We start from the raw sequence: 16,897 nt of genomic DNA on the forward strand, positions 1-16,897 counted from the left end.
ATACCCAGTAGTGCAATTGCTGGGTCATAGGGTAGCTCTATTTTTAACTTTTTAAGGGACCTCCACAGTGCTTTCCAAAGTGGCTGTACCAACTTGCATTCCCACCAACAGTGTAAGAGGGATCCCCTTCCTCTCCTCCACATCCTCTCAAACATTTGTTGTTTCTTGCCTTGTCAATTTTTGCCATTCTAACTGGCGTATCTCAATGTGGTTTTGATTTGAATTTCCCTGATGGCTAATGATTTTGAACATTTTTTCATGTGACTGTTAGCCATTTGTATGTCTTCATTGGAAAAGTGTCTGTTCATATCTTCTGCCCATTTTTTGATTTGATTATTGAAAGAGGGGTAAACAGAAGGGGGAATGAACCATGAGAGACTATGGACTCTGGGAAACAAACAGGGCTTCAGAGGGGAGGGGAGTGGGGGATTGGTATAGGCCAGTGATGGGTATTAAGGAGGGCACATATTGCATGGTGCACTGGGTGTTATACGCAAATAATGAATCATGGAACATTGCATCAAAAACTAAGGATATACTGTATGGTGACTAACATAACATAATAAAAAATTATTATTTAAAAAAAAAAAAGAACAGGTGTCCTAAAAGGTGCCCTAAGAAATTACTGCTGGCTGGGGGGATGTTCCCTGGAGGGAAACGTGAGTTTCAGCGATAACATTAACAGACCAACATCAGACTGAACATTCTCTACGTTTTTCATGTGTCTGTTTACTTATTGATTTTATTTTGTTTTGTTTTCTGAAATTTGTTCTTCCATAGATTCTGTGGCAACAGCATCCGGGCCACTGCTAGTTGAAGTTGCCAAAACTCCTGGTGCCAGCCTTGGGGTTGCCCTAACTACCTCGATGTGCTGTAACAAACAGGTCATTGTCATAGACAAAATCAAATCTGCAAGTATTGCAGACAGGTGGGTGTTGTAGGAAGTGCCTACTTTTCAAAACTGCATGAGTGTTAAAAAATATATATATATATATGTATTTCTATATGTATATACATGCACATATGTAATACACATGTACACATGCATTCAGACACATACATACATGATTAAAAAAACAGCTCTCCTATCCGTTTATACAAGTTTCATCAAGAAAACAAGTTACAGTTCTAGGGCTTAAAAATTCACCTACCTTATCAGCCACCCCATAATGTCATGTTGCCTCGTCCTGATGTTTGGTGTGGCCTTTAGAAATAGGAAAAAAAGAAAGTGAAGCAACTGAACAAGTTTCCCTACCATGTTCTAGAGTGGTAGATTGGTTTTGGTGTAGGGTAGCTAAGCATATCTTTAATGTGCTCCTTTTAGAGAAGTCATACGTTTTCCTGAACTGTTAACAATTAAATCTTGCCAAAATCTTATAAAAATCTCATTCTTTTTTCTTAAATGAGTAAAACAGTATTTTTGAAATAATGCAGTCTTTAAAGAAAGGTCTTACACTGTCGTAGAATGTTAATCTTAGGGCTTCACAGTCTTCAAGGGCCCCTGAAAACGGCATTCATGCCTAGGACACAATAAAAACAGAAGTCCTTTTTCCTGAATTCTTTTTCCTAATTCCTATTTTAGACTTAAAAGGTAAGAAGGGTGGGGGGAGCAAAAAGACTACCTCACCACCTAATAAATTATTTCCCAGCTCCTGGTAAGAAAACCCCCCCTTCTGTCACGGAAGCTCTCCAAGTGCATCCGCATGGAATTTTATTTTTAGGTGGAAGGGATGACTTGCCATGCTTTTTTGTCTTGAGAAGGAGACAATTCCCACTATGGAAATTGCTCAATACACTCAGAGAGGCCCAGCCTCCCCTGCATGTTTCCAGCCTCTTTTCCATATGCCCTCGCCCCACGTGGGAGACCCCCCACTCTGATGCAGTAACCCACAGCAACCCCTATAGTGGTCAGTCTACAGCTCCACTGTGGTCCTACCCTACATTCGGTCCTTTACCATTGACGGCCATTGATCCAGGGGTGTTCTCCAGTTCAATGGTGCAGGATGCTTTAATTTTCTCCCTGTTTTTCTCCCATTCCACAGGGGGTAACCAGTTTAAGGAGCTGTCCACTTGACTGGTATGTCGGGATGCTGACTGCTGTGTTTGCTTTTCTCCACTCATCCAGTACCCAGTCTCTTGAGTTCAGCAAGATACAGCAGCTAGCCCCTCCCCCCCACCAGCTTTCCCCTTCACTCACCACGCAGGCCTCCTTTTTGACTCTTTTGACTCCTGCATAATTTCCATCGCCATCGAGAGCTTTTGTACTAATTGATGTTTAAGTCCAGAATAACACAATAAAATATAATAATAAAGCACCGGTGATTTGGCAGTGTGAGGGATTCTGAAACAGCATTAGCTGAATCTCCCCCAGTTATTCCCATTCACACATAAAATAGTTGTAAATGATCCCATTCCAATTACATGAGTCACATCTTGACCTTCTGAATATTTATCAGCTCATATTTATAGATATAAAAACCAACAAAGAAAAAAGTCATAGGAAAAAAAAAAAAAGCCAAGGGGAGAAATTATCCTGTTCTTCTCTTCCCTCCCACTCACTTCCCTTCAACGTTTGGCACCGCCACCCCAAAATAATACATATATATTTTTAAGAAGCACAAGAGAAAAACATTTCCTTGAGTTTTTCTGTATTTTCTCCATTTTTATTCATACGCAAGGTACTTAACATTTGACGATGGTATTTCCTGTAACACTCAAACTTTTCCTTTTTTAAGTAAATTGAAACTGTGTGAAATGTTAACTACAAAGGACGTGGAAGTCATTCCAAAGAGGAAGGCACTCATCCTGCTGAGTATTTCTCCTTTCCCTTTCTGCAGATGTGGTGCCCTGCACGTGGGAGACCACATCCTGTCCATCGACGGAACGAGCATGGAGTACTGTACGCTAGCTGAGGCCACCCAGTTCCTGGCAAACACCACCGACCAGGTCAAGCTTGAGATTCTTCCCCATCATCAGACCCGCCTGGCCCTGAAGGGACCTGACCACGGTGAGAGGATCCGTCCTGATAAAACTCTATCTTCCCCTAGCAGTTACGGCCTCGTTACGGCCTCTCCAGCAGAGTCAGAGGCAGAAAGACAGAGTCTACTTCTGCTTTATCATATCTTTCAAAGCACCAGGTTACCTTTGTTTGCTTTTCTTCATCTTCCAGATCCTCCCCCCGTCCCTGAACCCCCAAGCCAAACATAATTTATTTGAGACCTCAAAATTGAGGAAAGAAACATTGTTTGAAACAGAATTTTCAGGCTTGTATTATTTGATTTTTTTTAAAAGGCTTTGGTGCAAATTGTGGAGAGAAGGGAAATAATTTGACTTCTTCTTATGCATATTGAATTTCCACTCTACTTGAAGGACAATAAAGGCAAATTGTAAAACCCTCACTTTCTTAAAAATAATTATGAAGTGAGTATTAATGGCAGACCCTTCAAATATTTGGGGGAAAAAAGAACAGTCATAGGAAAAGTTGACTTTCTCTATATTTTGTCTATTTGCCAGAATAGCTTTTTCCTTAGGATGGAGAACTAGCTCTGTGACCAAGTATCTTTCCTGGGAGTATCAGGATATTTGACCACCTTTATTCAATAATGGCTGTCAGCTGAGGGGACCCACATTTTCACTGTGTGGAAACTCACAGAAGTGTTTGCTAAGTGTTTATATACCTCCACTTAGACATCTTTAAACAAAACTTGGTATAAGATAAAGGACTTGGAACCCCAAATCACAGGAAGAAAGACGCTCTAGTGGAGTCTTTGTTTCAACTCCCCTCCCTCTCCCCTCACGCCAAGTGCCCTCCTTTTTTCTTCCTTGAAATGGATTCCTTGAAGCTTCACCAGTGCTGTCAGGGGGGCCCTACTGGAAATGAGCGGTTTTTTGTATTTTTAGAGAAAGAACAATTTTCTCTGGAATTGAAATTTTGCTTGTGAGGAGATCGTTTGTCTTTTGTGTCTCCCACCTTCGGAAACACACCGCACTTTGCCACAGTTTGGGAAAAAGAAAAAAAAGAGGGACCAGATCATTTTCATACTGAATGAGTCAGCTGGATGCAACCTTTTTTAATTAAATGGAGCTTAGCCCTGGAGCTAGTGAAAATCTCTCTAGTACAGCATTACCTTTATCAGATTTTAATTTGACACAATGGAGCAGAGAAGGGTAGCGCTAGAGGCAGGTTACGGAAGGAAACTCTGCCTCCTTGACTAGAAACAGTAAAGGGTTCATGGGAATGCGCCCCGTTTCGCTCAGGAGACCCCACGGGGCACTCTGGCAGAGGCGAGAGATTTCTAAAACCAAGTGTCTTCTAAATTAGGCTTGAGTCGTCCCTGGATCTGGAGCGCTGTGGGTCTAAGAACGCACACAGAGTAGTGCTTTCTCAGCGTGAGCTTCGCCTTGGTAAATTCTGCTGTCAGAGAATCCGAACGACGGACGGACCCTTGCAAAATGTCATTGTCTTGAGCAGCCCCGTTTTCCCCTCTTTACGGGCCCTGTGTACAGATCATAAGTAGTCCGAATAGTTTCCAGCTCATAAAATATTGAATATTTTTACCTGTCAAGACAATTTGAGAGGGTGAGTCTATATGCTAAGACGCATGGAGACCAAGAACAAATTTTTTTTTCACTACGGAAAACCTGATGTCATTGTGATTTTTCAGCGGGGTGGAACGAGGGGCTGGTTACTGAAGTAAGTCTAGCTTCCACTTCCCACCTTATCATCTACTTTGGCTGACAGTCGAGCACCAGCTTTCTTATCTAGCCTAAAGGCATCTCCGTACATTTTACATTACAATCAGACTTGCATTTCCAAGAGAACAAAATTATTGGCCCAAAATATAATTATATCACAGTTAAGAAGGGGGAAAAAATACCCCCCAAATTTTATGGTGTTTATAATTCTCAAACTTCTGTTTTTTTAATGTGGTAGAGTGGTTTTGCATAGTTTTACCCTTTTTTCCCCCAGAAAGTTCTAGTTATTTTTTTTTTCAGGAATTCTGATGCCTGAACAGCGTGTCTCTCATCCCAAGATGGATGGTGATACATTTCCCAAATTTTGCTTTTCAACAAAGGCGTTCACCACCACGGTGTTTTCAGAGAAATAAAGAAAGGGGCACATCAGCTAGGAATGAGATTAACTGCGCCTTTTGCTGAGAAATAGCACTAAAAATGCCAACAAGGATGAGTTTCCAAGAAGGTTAGAAATTGTTCCCACTGAGGGTCTTTGGGAGACATAATCGTGATGGAAGTTAATGAAACTTTGGAAGAGAACATGGGAGTAGAGTCGTGAGGTTCAGTGCATTCAGTGCCTGGAGGACCTTCCATTTGTGAACTCCAGAAGCAACCACAAAAGCAGCCGGGTAGACATCGAGGACAGGGCAGGAGGTACAGTGAGAGAACAGACAAAAGTCCCCTCCATGTCAGCTACATCGTAAGACTCCAACAGTGATGCCATCATGGAAGATGTAAAAAGCATTTTATTTTTAGCTCGCTGTGCATGTATCTGTATCAAATCCAGGAACAACACCCCAGGAAGAGGCAGTGTGTGGTGGCGGAAGGCAGGGACCCTTGAATCAGACTTCCAGACTTCATTCTGGCTCCACCACTTGGGACCTTAAGCAAGCTACCCAACTTTTCTCTTCCTCAGTTTCTTTATCTGTAAGATGGGCATAATAATAACAGCAATACCTGCCTCCTGAGTGTATGTTGAGAATTATCTAGGATAAGCCATGAAGAAGCATTTAGCACAATGCGTGTTGCATAGCAAGTCCTCAGTGAAAGTTGGCTGTTATTCCTGGGACCATTAAATGGGAGAATGTATAGAAATGTTTTTTGCAAAGTGTAACATCTTATCTTTGAACTCGTGAAACACTTGCCTAATGAGCATAGGAGTATCAAGTGCACCACCATAAAACCGAATAGACTTGGAGTGTACGTTCCAAGTAGGCAGTAGCTGTGCTCCCTGGCCTACATTATTTGTTGAACACCTTTTGCATTCATTATGCATGGCATACAATTTCATGCATTATCTTATGTCATTTTTGTCCCTTACTATTTCATATGTATGAAGATTTAGTCATCAAGAACAGCTCAAAGTCAAGGTAAAGGTTATGACCTACACTTAATCTACCTGTGACAATTGGCACAGGGCTGGGCACCCAATAGTGGTCAATATATCTTTCTTACTGATTTGTTAATTGGGAGCTATAGTCATAAAAAATGCCCAGTAATTTTCAAAGTCCTCCTTAAAGAGCTGGGTCAAAAAGTGAGTGTAGAATTCTAAAGTCCATTCAACACACTGTGCCTTCATTGGAAACACAGACAATACTATGTAAGAAGTTCACTAGAAAGAGCGGCTGTTGGTGTGAATTGGCCAGACCCAGCAGTGATGGCATCTTGCTAAGAAGTCTTCTTGCACTCCCCCAAACAGAAGGAGGATGGGGAAGGAGAATCCATGATGAACTTCCCCCGCAACACTCTTTATCACAAGGAAGATGCTGCTGTGGTGTGGACGGGTGCACTCCAGCTGATTCCTATTCACTTATGCATTTATGTATTCACCCGTCACTATGGACCAGGCACTGTTCTAGCTGCTACCATATGTCTAGCGAGCAAGACAAGCAAAGTCGATTCCTATTCTCATGGAATTCCAGTATAGAGAGACAAATATTTAAAGTATGTTAAATAATTAAAGCCATTTCAGACTGTAATAGTGCTATGAAGAATAGAGAGTAGTAATGGGATAGCGTGGGATAGGGCAGCTCTGCAGCCCGGGAGGTCAGAGCACTGTCTCTGAGGAGGTGATAGGAAGGAGCCGACCCTGCAGGCAACTGGGAGGAGGATAGGTGAGGCAGAAAGAGTAGCAAGGGCAAATGTCCTGAGGCAGGAAGGAGCCTGGCTTGTTCTGAGAATGGCTGTAAGACCAACCTGGTGGGAAGAGTGATGGGGTAAAGCCAGAGAGAGAAGTAGGAGCCACATTTGATTCTCCTTGTAACTGTAACTCATTGAAACAGCTTAAATGGGAGTGACATGATCTACCTTGTATATTTAAGAGATTACCCTGTCTTACACACACTGGGAAGAAGGTATGTAGTAGAAGAATCGGGAAGCCAAGTCCACAGGTGTCGCAGGGGTCAGGTAGATAATGGCTTGATACTAGAATAGTGGACAGGGAGACAGAACCCCAACTAGAAACAGCGGCGGGACATATGGAAAGGGTCAGAGGGCTTAGAGATATAAAATTGCGGTGCCTATGCAAGTGTTCTGCGGTTTCCGGAGAGAGTCCCCCAACCTAAGTGTCCAGTGAGTGAAATTTGTTGAGTGAGAGATAGGTCTTTTTCCTTTAAAAGATGCTTTATGTGTAGGCAAGGAGATAGAAAGGGGGCAGAATCAATATTAGTAGGAAGAGCGCGTTTGTTTCTATTGTGTGAGGCACCGCGTGCATCATTCTCACAATTGCCCTGCAGGGGAGATGCTTTCGCCATCTCCACTTGACCTGTGAGGAAACTGAGGCTTAGGGAGGCTGAGTACCTGGCCAGGGTCCTATAGAGAGGCAGGGCCGTGGCCAGAACTGAGCCGGGTCGGCCGCAGCCCTCAGTACTCTTCCCTGCTGGGGCTTTGGTTCCAGGAGCGGTCTCGCTGCAGAAAGGCTGTCAGGTGGCTGACGATGCCGATATCACAGACGGTACAACGGAAGCCCTTATCGAGATGAGCCTCCTTTACATACTCACAGAGGATTTGACCCTCTACACGAATACATGTTAAATAATTCACACATTAGGCATCTTACTTTAGAATCGTGACACTAAAGGGAGATGTGAGTTCCTGTGTTATTTTTAACTCTTTAAGATTGTTCAATGAAAAATCTCTTATCAGTCATAGTAACAAACATAACATTGCCCCTCTTTGAGAACACTGGGTAAAAAATAAAATCTAAATAATGTTGAAATTAGAATGGAAACACAGTATACATTTTTTTCAATAAAGGGGACAGAAAAATTTTGAATAAGCCTTATTAAAACGTTACAGCATCTTCAAATATAAGAATATGTGAAATCTTGTGGGAATTAACTCACTCTTTCAAATGTAAACATATTTTTTTTCAAAATTACAAACAAGTATAAAATATATTGAGACTTTTATTTTCTCCTTATGAGGATACAAAAAAGATTCTGATATTGATAGATAATTGAGAATGGGTTTTTTTGGGGGGGTTGTTTTTTTTGCGGGGAGGTTAAGAAAAATCAAGTCCAAGTGATGGATCAGAGTGTAATTAAAATGTCAGAACAGTAAATTGTGGTGTGTGACTGGTAAACCACTTGAATTATGAGCCAATGTGATTTATTGTTCCTTCTTTTCTTTTTCTCAAAACCAGTGCTACTAACTGGCCAAGATGTGCAAATCTTTAATTACTAGTTGTATGCCATAGATCTTTATGGGGTTGACTTTTAAGTTTTTTTAAAAAAATGTTTTTAATCTCTGCTGCGAAGCACAGGGGGAGATTAGAAACTGATTGGATAGTCATTTTAAAAGGAGAAAAAATGGGCTGGGGAAAGACATGCATTATTCTTGGGAAGATGAAAGGCTTCCGTCCTGAGGTTAATCATGTATTTTGCTGACCACTAAGAAAGGGCAAAGCCAGTAGATTTTTTTTTTTTTTGCAAGCAGCTTTCATTTTTTGTTACTCTTTTTATTTGTACAATTCAGTTACTTTTTCCTTTTTTTTTTTTTTTGGTTCTTTGTTTGTTTGTTTGTTTTTCTTATTTCTCATCATCACTTCATGTGGGCAGTGAAAATTCAGAGGAGCGACAGGCAACTTATGTGGGATTCCTGGGCCAGCAACCACTGCCGCCTTCACACCTGCCATCGCCCTTATATGCCCCACCCTGACCATTGCAGAACGCCAGCCCTGGCGGGCCCGAAAGCGCCTCCTCCAAACAGCCCTCGTAATGTTCCAGACTTTCTCCTCCTGCTCTTTTATTGAAATGATATTCTGCCTCTTCTTCATCTAATTCATACCATATTCGGCTTCATGAGTGTTATGTGCTTTTTTTTTTCTTTCTTTCTTTCTTTTTTTTTTTTTTTTTGTAGTAGCAACTTATCATTTCTGACATCTGAGTCTTTCTTTTTTTTCCCGTCAGAAAGCGTTTGTCCTTAGGGAAGGATGTCACTGTTCAGAATGCTTTGTATGTGGTCCTGAGATAACGATTCCAAAGATCATGTAGACTACAGTGTTCTCAGCTCTTCCTTGTGTATTTGGCACCGCTTGTGGAATTCATGTCAGAATGTATCTATGAAAATGAGCCCATGTACCTGCTGCATGGAGTTGTCGTTTATGGGGAAACTCGTTTTAATGCTTATTTTTGTGTGTGTCTAAAGCAATGTGCAGAGAGCGTCTCTGTGTTGCATTGTGCTCCCGAGGACTGTGGTGCTCCTCGGGCAGTTGTAGGCTCTTGGAACTCGGAGATTCTGAAGCGCTATCTCCATGGCCTCCAAGACCCGCTCTCTGTCTGGTTGGGGTTCTTCCGTTGCTGTGTGACCTATGTGTCTTTCTGGATCATTGCTGGTTGGCAAGGGTAGCAGGCTCACACCTTCCCCGAGAACGCTCTGTGCCAAGTATCTACTCTCTTACAGCAGCTTTGGTGTCCTCCTTCTCTCCTACCTCCATGAGTGCATACAGCCTGAGTTCCCTGAACATGGGGACTTTACCTCGAAGCCTCTACTCTACTAGCCCTCGTGGAACCATGATGAGGAGGAGACTGAAAAAGAAAGACTTCAAAAGCTCACGTAAGTGAAACGGTAACCATTGTCTCTGGCCTGGGGAAAGCACGTGGGCCTCTTGGCGTCAGTGGCAAGCATGTTTTACGGTGCTTGAAAGATCAGGTGTGGAGGCTAAGAAGCTCACAGTTCTCTGCCAAAGCTCAAGGAAATGATACCTGTTATCTCTATGGTAGTGATTGCGCGGAATACATTTTCAGACTGAATTTGTTAGTTCACACTGCCTTTGCCTACAGATTTGTCTCTGAAATTTTTCTTGCTTTTTTGATTTGAGAAAATAACCAAAGAGGTGATTTTTCTTTCCTTCAAGACTCTTTCCTTCTATTTTGGGTAGCTTCGGACATGAAACATTTGTTCTTAATTTCGTTCTCACGCTAAAGCAATTTTCTGTAAACTATGACCCCCTTCTGATAAATATAAGAATCCCATGCATTTGTTTAATATGATTGTAAATTTAATCAGTTATCTTTCCAATGAGATTTAATCGTAGTCCAGAGAGGTGTGAGTATTTCTTGACCTATCTGTCCCCTTTGGGGGCTGTAATTATGATTCCTATAGAGAACCTCAAAGAAGATGGGCTCTCTCCCTGTGCTTATGGTCAAAATAAAATAAGGAATACCCATAAGTTACCTAAATAAAATGAAACCCAGATACTTCAAGGCTGGAAGTGAAGAAAGAATGTTCTGATGAGAAGGGATGTTTGGACCTATTGTCTCTTCAGCTTGTTTGCCAGAGATTCATCCTCACAAGTGGACCCATCAGGCCACCATCGGTGTAGGAGACCAGCCATCACCCACACTGGGAAACGGTCTCTTTGTGTTGTAGGAAGCTGACCGTTTCCTTACAAAGAAAATCATTGCAAAAGATAGGATCACCACTGTGGTAAATTCGTGATCTTGACTTGCATATCCCTTCAAATATAAGGGGTCTTGTCATCTTTAGTATATGTACATGACAGTAAATTTGAAATTAGGAAAAGAGAAGGAAGATCAAGTCTAGTTAAAATGAGAATAAACAGCTTGTAGAGTCTCATATGTTTCTTAGCTGACACTAAAGTAAGCTATTCCCTCTTGGAAGAAACTAGTTGAAGGCAGTAGAGTGAATGGCGATGAGCATAGACTTGGAAACCAGACTGCCTGTGTTCTCATCGCAGTATCATTCCTGTAGGACCGTGAGCAAGTCATTGAAGTTCTCTATGCCTTGGCTTCCTTACCTACAAAATGGGGATTAATTCTAGTGCTTACTTCATTGGGTGATTGTGAAGATTATATGAGAGAATATATATATATTCTTGCCACCAAAAGGGACATATGGGACAAGAAATACACTCCAGGCTATGATGAGAATATATATGTATTATATTTGATTAAATATATATTGTGTGTATGATAATAATATTATATGCTAACTACATATACATATATATGTATATTCATATTATACACATATATATGTATGTATTATTTCATATATAATTTTCACAATTACCCAATGAAATAAGTACTATAATTATATATCTAGCATATATATATATATATATATATATATATATATATATATATATGTATATATATGCTAGAACACCTGGTAAATGGTCAACACGGTTTAACTGTTAGCCATTAGAATAGTTTAAGTGTTAGTTATTATTTCTTGGATCTAAATTGTCATGTGTGAAAATCTATTGACAGTGTTCTCAAATTTAGGCATTTTTCACAGTGGTTACTTTGGCTTAATACACTGGTTTTGAGTCTTCCATATGAACCTTAAGGGTTTGTGGTGTATTTCTGTATATGAAATTTTTTATATATAATATCTCCATGTGCGGCATCCCTCACGGACAGCAACAGGCTCACAGCCCTCAGCAGGGAAGAGCAATTAAAACAAATTCACTAATGTTTGTACTTCTGCTTCAGTGGCTAAATATTTGTTTGTGTTAGGTAAGACTCACTACGTTGAGTAAAGACATGAGTGGCTACAAATGAGTGGTAATATGTTTGGCTATCTCAGCGTAATATTTACATCGCTTGAATTTTGTAGCAGGAAACAAAGCTGAGGCCAGGCTGTTACTGACACCGAAAACCAACTCATAAATTCTGTTTTGAATCAGCAAGTGATGGTCCATCATAGTAGAAACAGAAACGGAAACCTGGCTCAAGAAATTTCAAGCTCTTTGTGTCTGCTGGAGACATTAGCCACTAGACCATCACTCGCCATATACCTACCAGAATGTTTCTAAATGGGTCTCAAGAGATCAGACATTTTATACTGTAACCAAACAATAAGGTCCAAAACTTTGATTCTTACTCCAAAGAGACCTATAAAAAGAATGATAGTATTCCAAAGTCAGGAAAAAAGGAATGAAATTTTTGGGGTTTTTTTGTTTTGTTTTGTTTTTGTTGTAGTTTCTCTTCTCTCCCTCTCTCTCCCTCCCTCCCTGCCTCCCTCCCCCCCCCCCTCCTTCCTTGCTTCTTGGTATGGTCACATTAGATGTAAAGGTTTTCCCAAATAACGGATAATAAAAGTTTTATTACGCTCTCACTGTACCATGCTTTACTTCCACCACTTTATTGATGTCTTTATTCTATGCCACCATTTCCTGCCCCCTTTCTAATACTTACGTTTCTATGGCAACCAGGCCATTTGTATGGATGGTGAATCATGGCAGTCACAACAAATATAATAAAAAGCCTCTATGCTGTATTGGTGATGAGGTGAGGTCAGAGCTTGCAAAACAAAAAATTCCCACATATGTTTCTAGTAGAGAAAGACAGGCCAGAAAAGAATTAAATCTTCTCCCATAAATATTAAAACATTCTGTATCATTGACCAAAGGGGAAAATACAGGAAGTCTGTAGCTACACGTGACAAGAATTAAAATAGGAAAGTGCCGTGTTCCCTTCACAGGAAGAATGATGAGTATCCCAGCACTGGGCTAGGAGGAGTGTCACAAAGCCCTGGGAGGGTGGCAGGGCCATGTCACAGAGGGAACCCTCTCGTCACCTCTTTTGGAATCTTACTGACCTTTGCCCCACTGCCTGGGCTGTCCCTGTTTCTGCCCCAGAGGTCAAGGCTTTTTCCAGAACCTTATCATCCCCGTGCCCCGTGATGGCAGCATGACTGAGCGGTGGACCTGGTTCATTCCCCCTGCTTCCTGCTTCCGCACACAGAGCCAGTGTAGACTCTGTCTGTTCGCAGTCTGCCTGAACAGAGCCAAGCGTGCAAGCTAGATCACATTCCCAGAACAGTCTTTGCCTCTTGTGCCATCACCACTTACCAGCAGGGAGGCCAACACTGGAAAGAGCCGAAAGGAAGGGAATGAAGAAGCCTAACAACTTCTGTCCCTGCCACCGACCCCTGAGAAAAGGACGGAAGCCAAAGGCAGCTAATGGTAAGCTTTTAGGAGTGAGCATGCAGGGAGCCCTCCAGGAGACGGCTTCCGAGCTACCCCCCAGCCCACCCTCATTTGGAGAACTGGATGCCGTGATGCACAGCGTGCTGGTTCCACAGCAGGCCCGCTCTGATGGGAACACGTTGGTGAGCTAGAGGTCTTGAGCTGCGGGATCAAATAGTGATAAACACAGTATATTCATGAACTTTGGTGGTCTGTTGCTCTGGATACTTTTTAAATGCTTTTCCTGTTTGACAGTAAACCTCACAGACTTCTAAGTGAAAACATTCGGCAGATTTGTAAATTTCAGAAGCTAACAGGTCGTCATCAGTTTTCCTCCCTGACTTACGCTAGGAAAGACAAGAAAGTGACAAACGCCCAGGGTCATTTCCTGCACACCTGAAGGGTTGTGAACAGAACCCTCCAAGTGTGAGCAGGAACAGGACCGAGCAGGTGCAAAGCTGGAACACAGCCTTGCACACCGCAGTTAGCAGTCTGCACGCACATTATGTCAGCAGCTCAGCCAGTCCCTTCTTCACCTGTGCGTAGAAATGGGCACGCTTCAGGCCGGAGCCAGTACCTTGCCGGAGTATCTGCTACTAGAGAGAGAATCCATCATACAAATATTTAAACTACGGGGTTATAATTCATAATAAATCACCTTTATTTTCTTCTGCTGGTCGGCCACATTAATGAAGCAGAATAATCAAGCTCATCTTTTTTTCCTCCAAGTAATATTGGTTGTTTTTTCTCCTGGCTCATCATCTTTAAATTTACAATTTATCTTTTTCATATCTGGTAATAATTTGCAAGACTTTAATATGTGTGAGCGATCAGTACCTACAATTTCAAATGAAATTTTACTGTTCCAAAGAACAGATTTCAGTATATCAGAGGACTTTCAGAGTTTATTATAAAAACCTAGACTATTTAATATAATCCTATGTTTATTAGAGACATTATAAATTTATATAATTATAGAACCAACGTTTAACATTTTTAATCCTAAATTAAACGTCCTAGCAATTTCTATTGCCTCGATTTGCCTTCGGATGAAGCTTACAAATTTAATGATGCCCACAGTGAGCACTTATTTCTATTTCCAAAACCTACCAGAGACTTCAGTGTCTCAACTATCTTGTCTAACTGTTCCAATAATGTAGCAAGTCTCTCCTTTGAGAAGGTCTTTACTATATCCAGCCTAATCCTTCCTATTATGATTGACCCGTTTCTTCTTAATTCTCTTAGTGGAAATGCCAATCAGCTGACATAAGGTTCAGAAATGGCTATTAACTCCAACTAAGTAATCCAAAAATCAATACCAAACCAAGATCTCAAATGGAAAAAAAATACATATTAATGTGAACCTATAGAAAAATTCACAGAAAATAAAGTATTCCTATTGAAATTCAAAAATCATCACTAGAGGATAGAATGGAAGTAATCTGCCAATAGGTGATGTTCTACTATGATGTTCCTGCCTGCAATGAGAACAGACTGGAAAGAAACACAGCTCTCCAGATCGTTACTAACTACCTCTAGTGGTTGTGTGCCACCAATAAGAGAATGTGTGATCTGAATAACAGCCAAAGTACAGTTGACATCAACAAAGACACACTAGAAAGTGTGATCTGAATCAATATGGGATAGCCCAGGTGTCAGATCTTGGAATTGCAGGCCTGTAAAAAGTTCAGGGTTGGAAGCTGACTTCACCCCCTACTGCAGGCTACTTTAATCTCTTCAATATGAATCCTGTTGTGAGAACAAAGATGGTGCTTCTTAAGAAGAAGGTGATTTTCCTTCCTCCTCCTAGACAAAGGATCCATCTCACCATCCCCCACCATGTCAGCTACAATGTTGGAATGAACCACATGGTAGAGATATTGGGGCCTGAGGAACAACTTCCAGTTCCTTAAGTCAGCAGAACCTACCTGAGATGTTGGTTCCGAAAAGGAAAGTGTGGATAATATCACAAGACCCAATTTTTTCTTTGTTTATTTAGTGTTCTTTGAATGTTCCAGGCATTGGGATTTCAAAGAGGAAAAGATCTGGGTCCCAGTCCTTCAAGAACTCAGGGTCAAGGGGAGAGAAAAGCAAGCAAATAAGAACCTGATAAATGCTGAAATAGGACCGTGTGTTAGAAAGGTGGAAATGTAAAAAAAAAAAAAAAAGTGAGTACCTAACTCTACCTGGATAAGGCAGGGAAAGGGACATTGAAAACCCAGGGGAGGGGCAGAGGGATGAAAGCAGGGCTGCAGCACATGGCACATGGAGGGAGCATCGAGGAGCTTGAGACTGGATAGGCACAAGAACACGAATTTAGGAAGGGTCCTGTGAGCTCTGCCAGCATTGAAGATGTTATTCTACAGGAAACAGGAAGGCACTGAAAGATTCTAAATTGGGGGATGACCTTCGAATATGAGAAAAGCCCACTCTGGCAGCAATTTGGAGGCTGTTAGCATAAGACAAGAGGCAAGGACACAGGTTCTAAGTCTATCTAGTGATCTGTATTAGCAATGGGGAGGCCCTACTGCAGAGAGTAGATAAACTGGGGGCCTCCTGGTGAAGAAAAAGTTAATCTGGCAATAATATGTGAAACATGTGGGCACGGAAGGACCAGAAGGATGCATGTTCAAATATTTGAAATAAAAATAATAAAAGCCTGAAGCATTAATGGTAAGAAGGGAAAAGAGATTATGTAGAAGTTATATTTCAGTGGTCATCTTGAAAGGACTTAGCAGTTGATTGAATTTGAGACAATGGGGATGTTGGGAGTCAAAGGCTACTGGGAGATTTCAAGCCTGGTGGAGTAGAAGCATGATGGTCCTATTCATAGATACAGTAGCGGGAATGAAAAAGAGAAGATGATTAACTCAATTTTTTAAATGTTGAGTTTGAGGAGTCAATGAGACATTCTTGTGGATGGGATATCCAAGTCAGGAAATTCATCACTGGAGCTTGGGAGAAAATGGAGTGTTAGATTTGAGAAGATAAGTGCAGAGGTCATATTACAGAGGTATGAGAAGTGAATGAGGGAGAGGAGAGGAGAGAAAGCTAAGAAAAGAACCATGGGCAACTCTATGTTTGCAGTGCTGAGGAGGCAAAGGAACTGAAAGGGGCTGAAAAAAGCCAGAAACTAAGAACAAAGCTTCACTGAAACCAAGAGAGTAATTTCAGAAAGAAAAGGATGGTTCCCAGAGCCAGTTGCTGCAGGGTAGTTAGAGCAGATGAGGCCATTGATTTTGGCAATCAGGAAGTCATCAGTGAGAGTAGATTCAGTAAAGGGTGAAGGGAGAGGCCAAGTTTTAAGCAATTTTGGAATCAGTACAAACCTATAGGGAGAGGTCAGAAAGCTAGGAGAGTGAGCAGGAAAGTTGGAAAAAGCCAGAGAAAAGTTTTTATGGCACAAAATCACAGGGAGTGGAAACAGTTTGTATCAGAAAGGAGGAGCTGGCCCTGAAATGGAAAGAAGGATACATCCTCCTGAAGCAGAAGAAAAAGGAAGTGAGAACAGATAATGATACAGAGAAATCAAGGTTGAAAAGAATGTTTTTAAGGAACTCTTGTCAAGGAAGGAAAAGAAATAAGGAGTAAAATTTGATCCTTCTGATGGTAGAAATGTTTGAGACAGATCCTATGAGAAATCAAATATTACATAATGGAAGATTCCAGAGCTCCATAGAGAACTGTGTGAATTCATAGTGACTTTCTCTAGCACCTTTCAGCAAA

The 16,897-nt window shown here is 41.3% G+C and overlaps 1 protein-coding gene across 4 annotated transcripts in view; it reads left to right on the forward strand.

Annotated features, from left to right (window-relative positions):
- Positions 1–16,897, forward strand: part of GRIP1 (glutamate receptor interacting protein 1) — a 650,209-nt gene that overhangs the window by 552,279 nt on the left and 81,033 nt on the right. For 3 of the 4 annotated variants that reach the window (XM_045789638.2, XM_087868997.1, XM_087868998.1), the window contains exons 8-11: positions 781–928; positions 2,838–3,007; positions 8,793–8,948; positions 9,637–9,789. In XM_045789638.2, the coding sequence (XP_045645594.2) occupies positions 781–928; positions 2,838–3,007; positions 8,793–8,948; positions 9,637–9,789 (627 nt within the window). The remainder of the gene's footprint in view (positions 1–780; positions 929–2,837; positions 3,008–8,792; positions 8,949–9,636; positions 9,790–16,897) is intronic. The other variant, XM_087868996.1, reaches the window with a different exon arrangement.

The sequence above is a fragment of the Ursus americanus genome, chromosome 17 (assembly GCF_024610735.1).
Source record: "Ursus americanus isolate L20-20 chromosome 17, mUrsAme1.1.p, whole genome shotgun sequence".
Lineage (NCBI taxonomy): Eukaryota > Metazoa > Chordata > Mammalia > Carnivora > Ursidae > Ursus > Ursus americanus.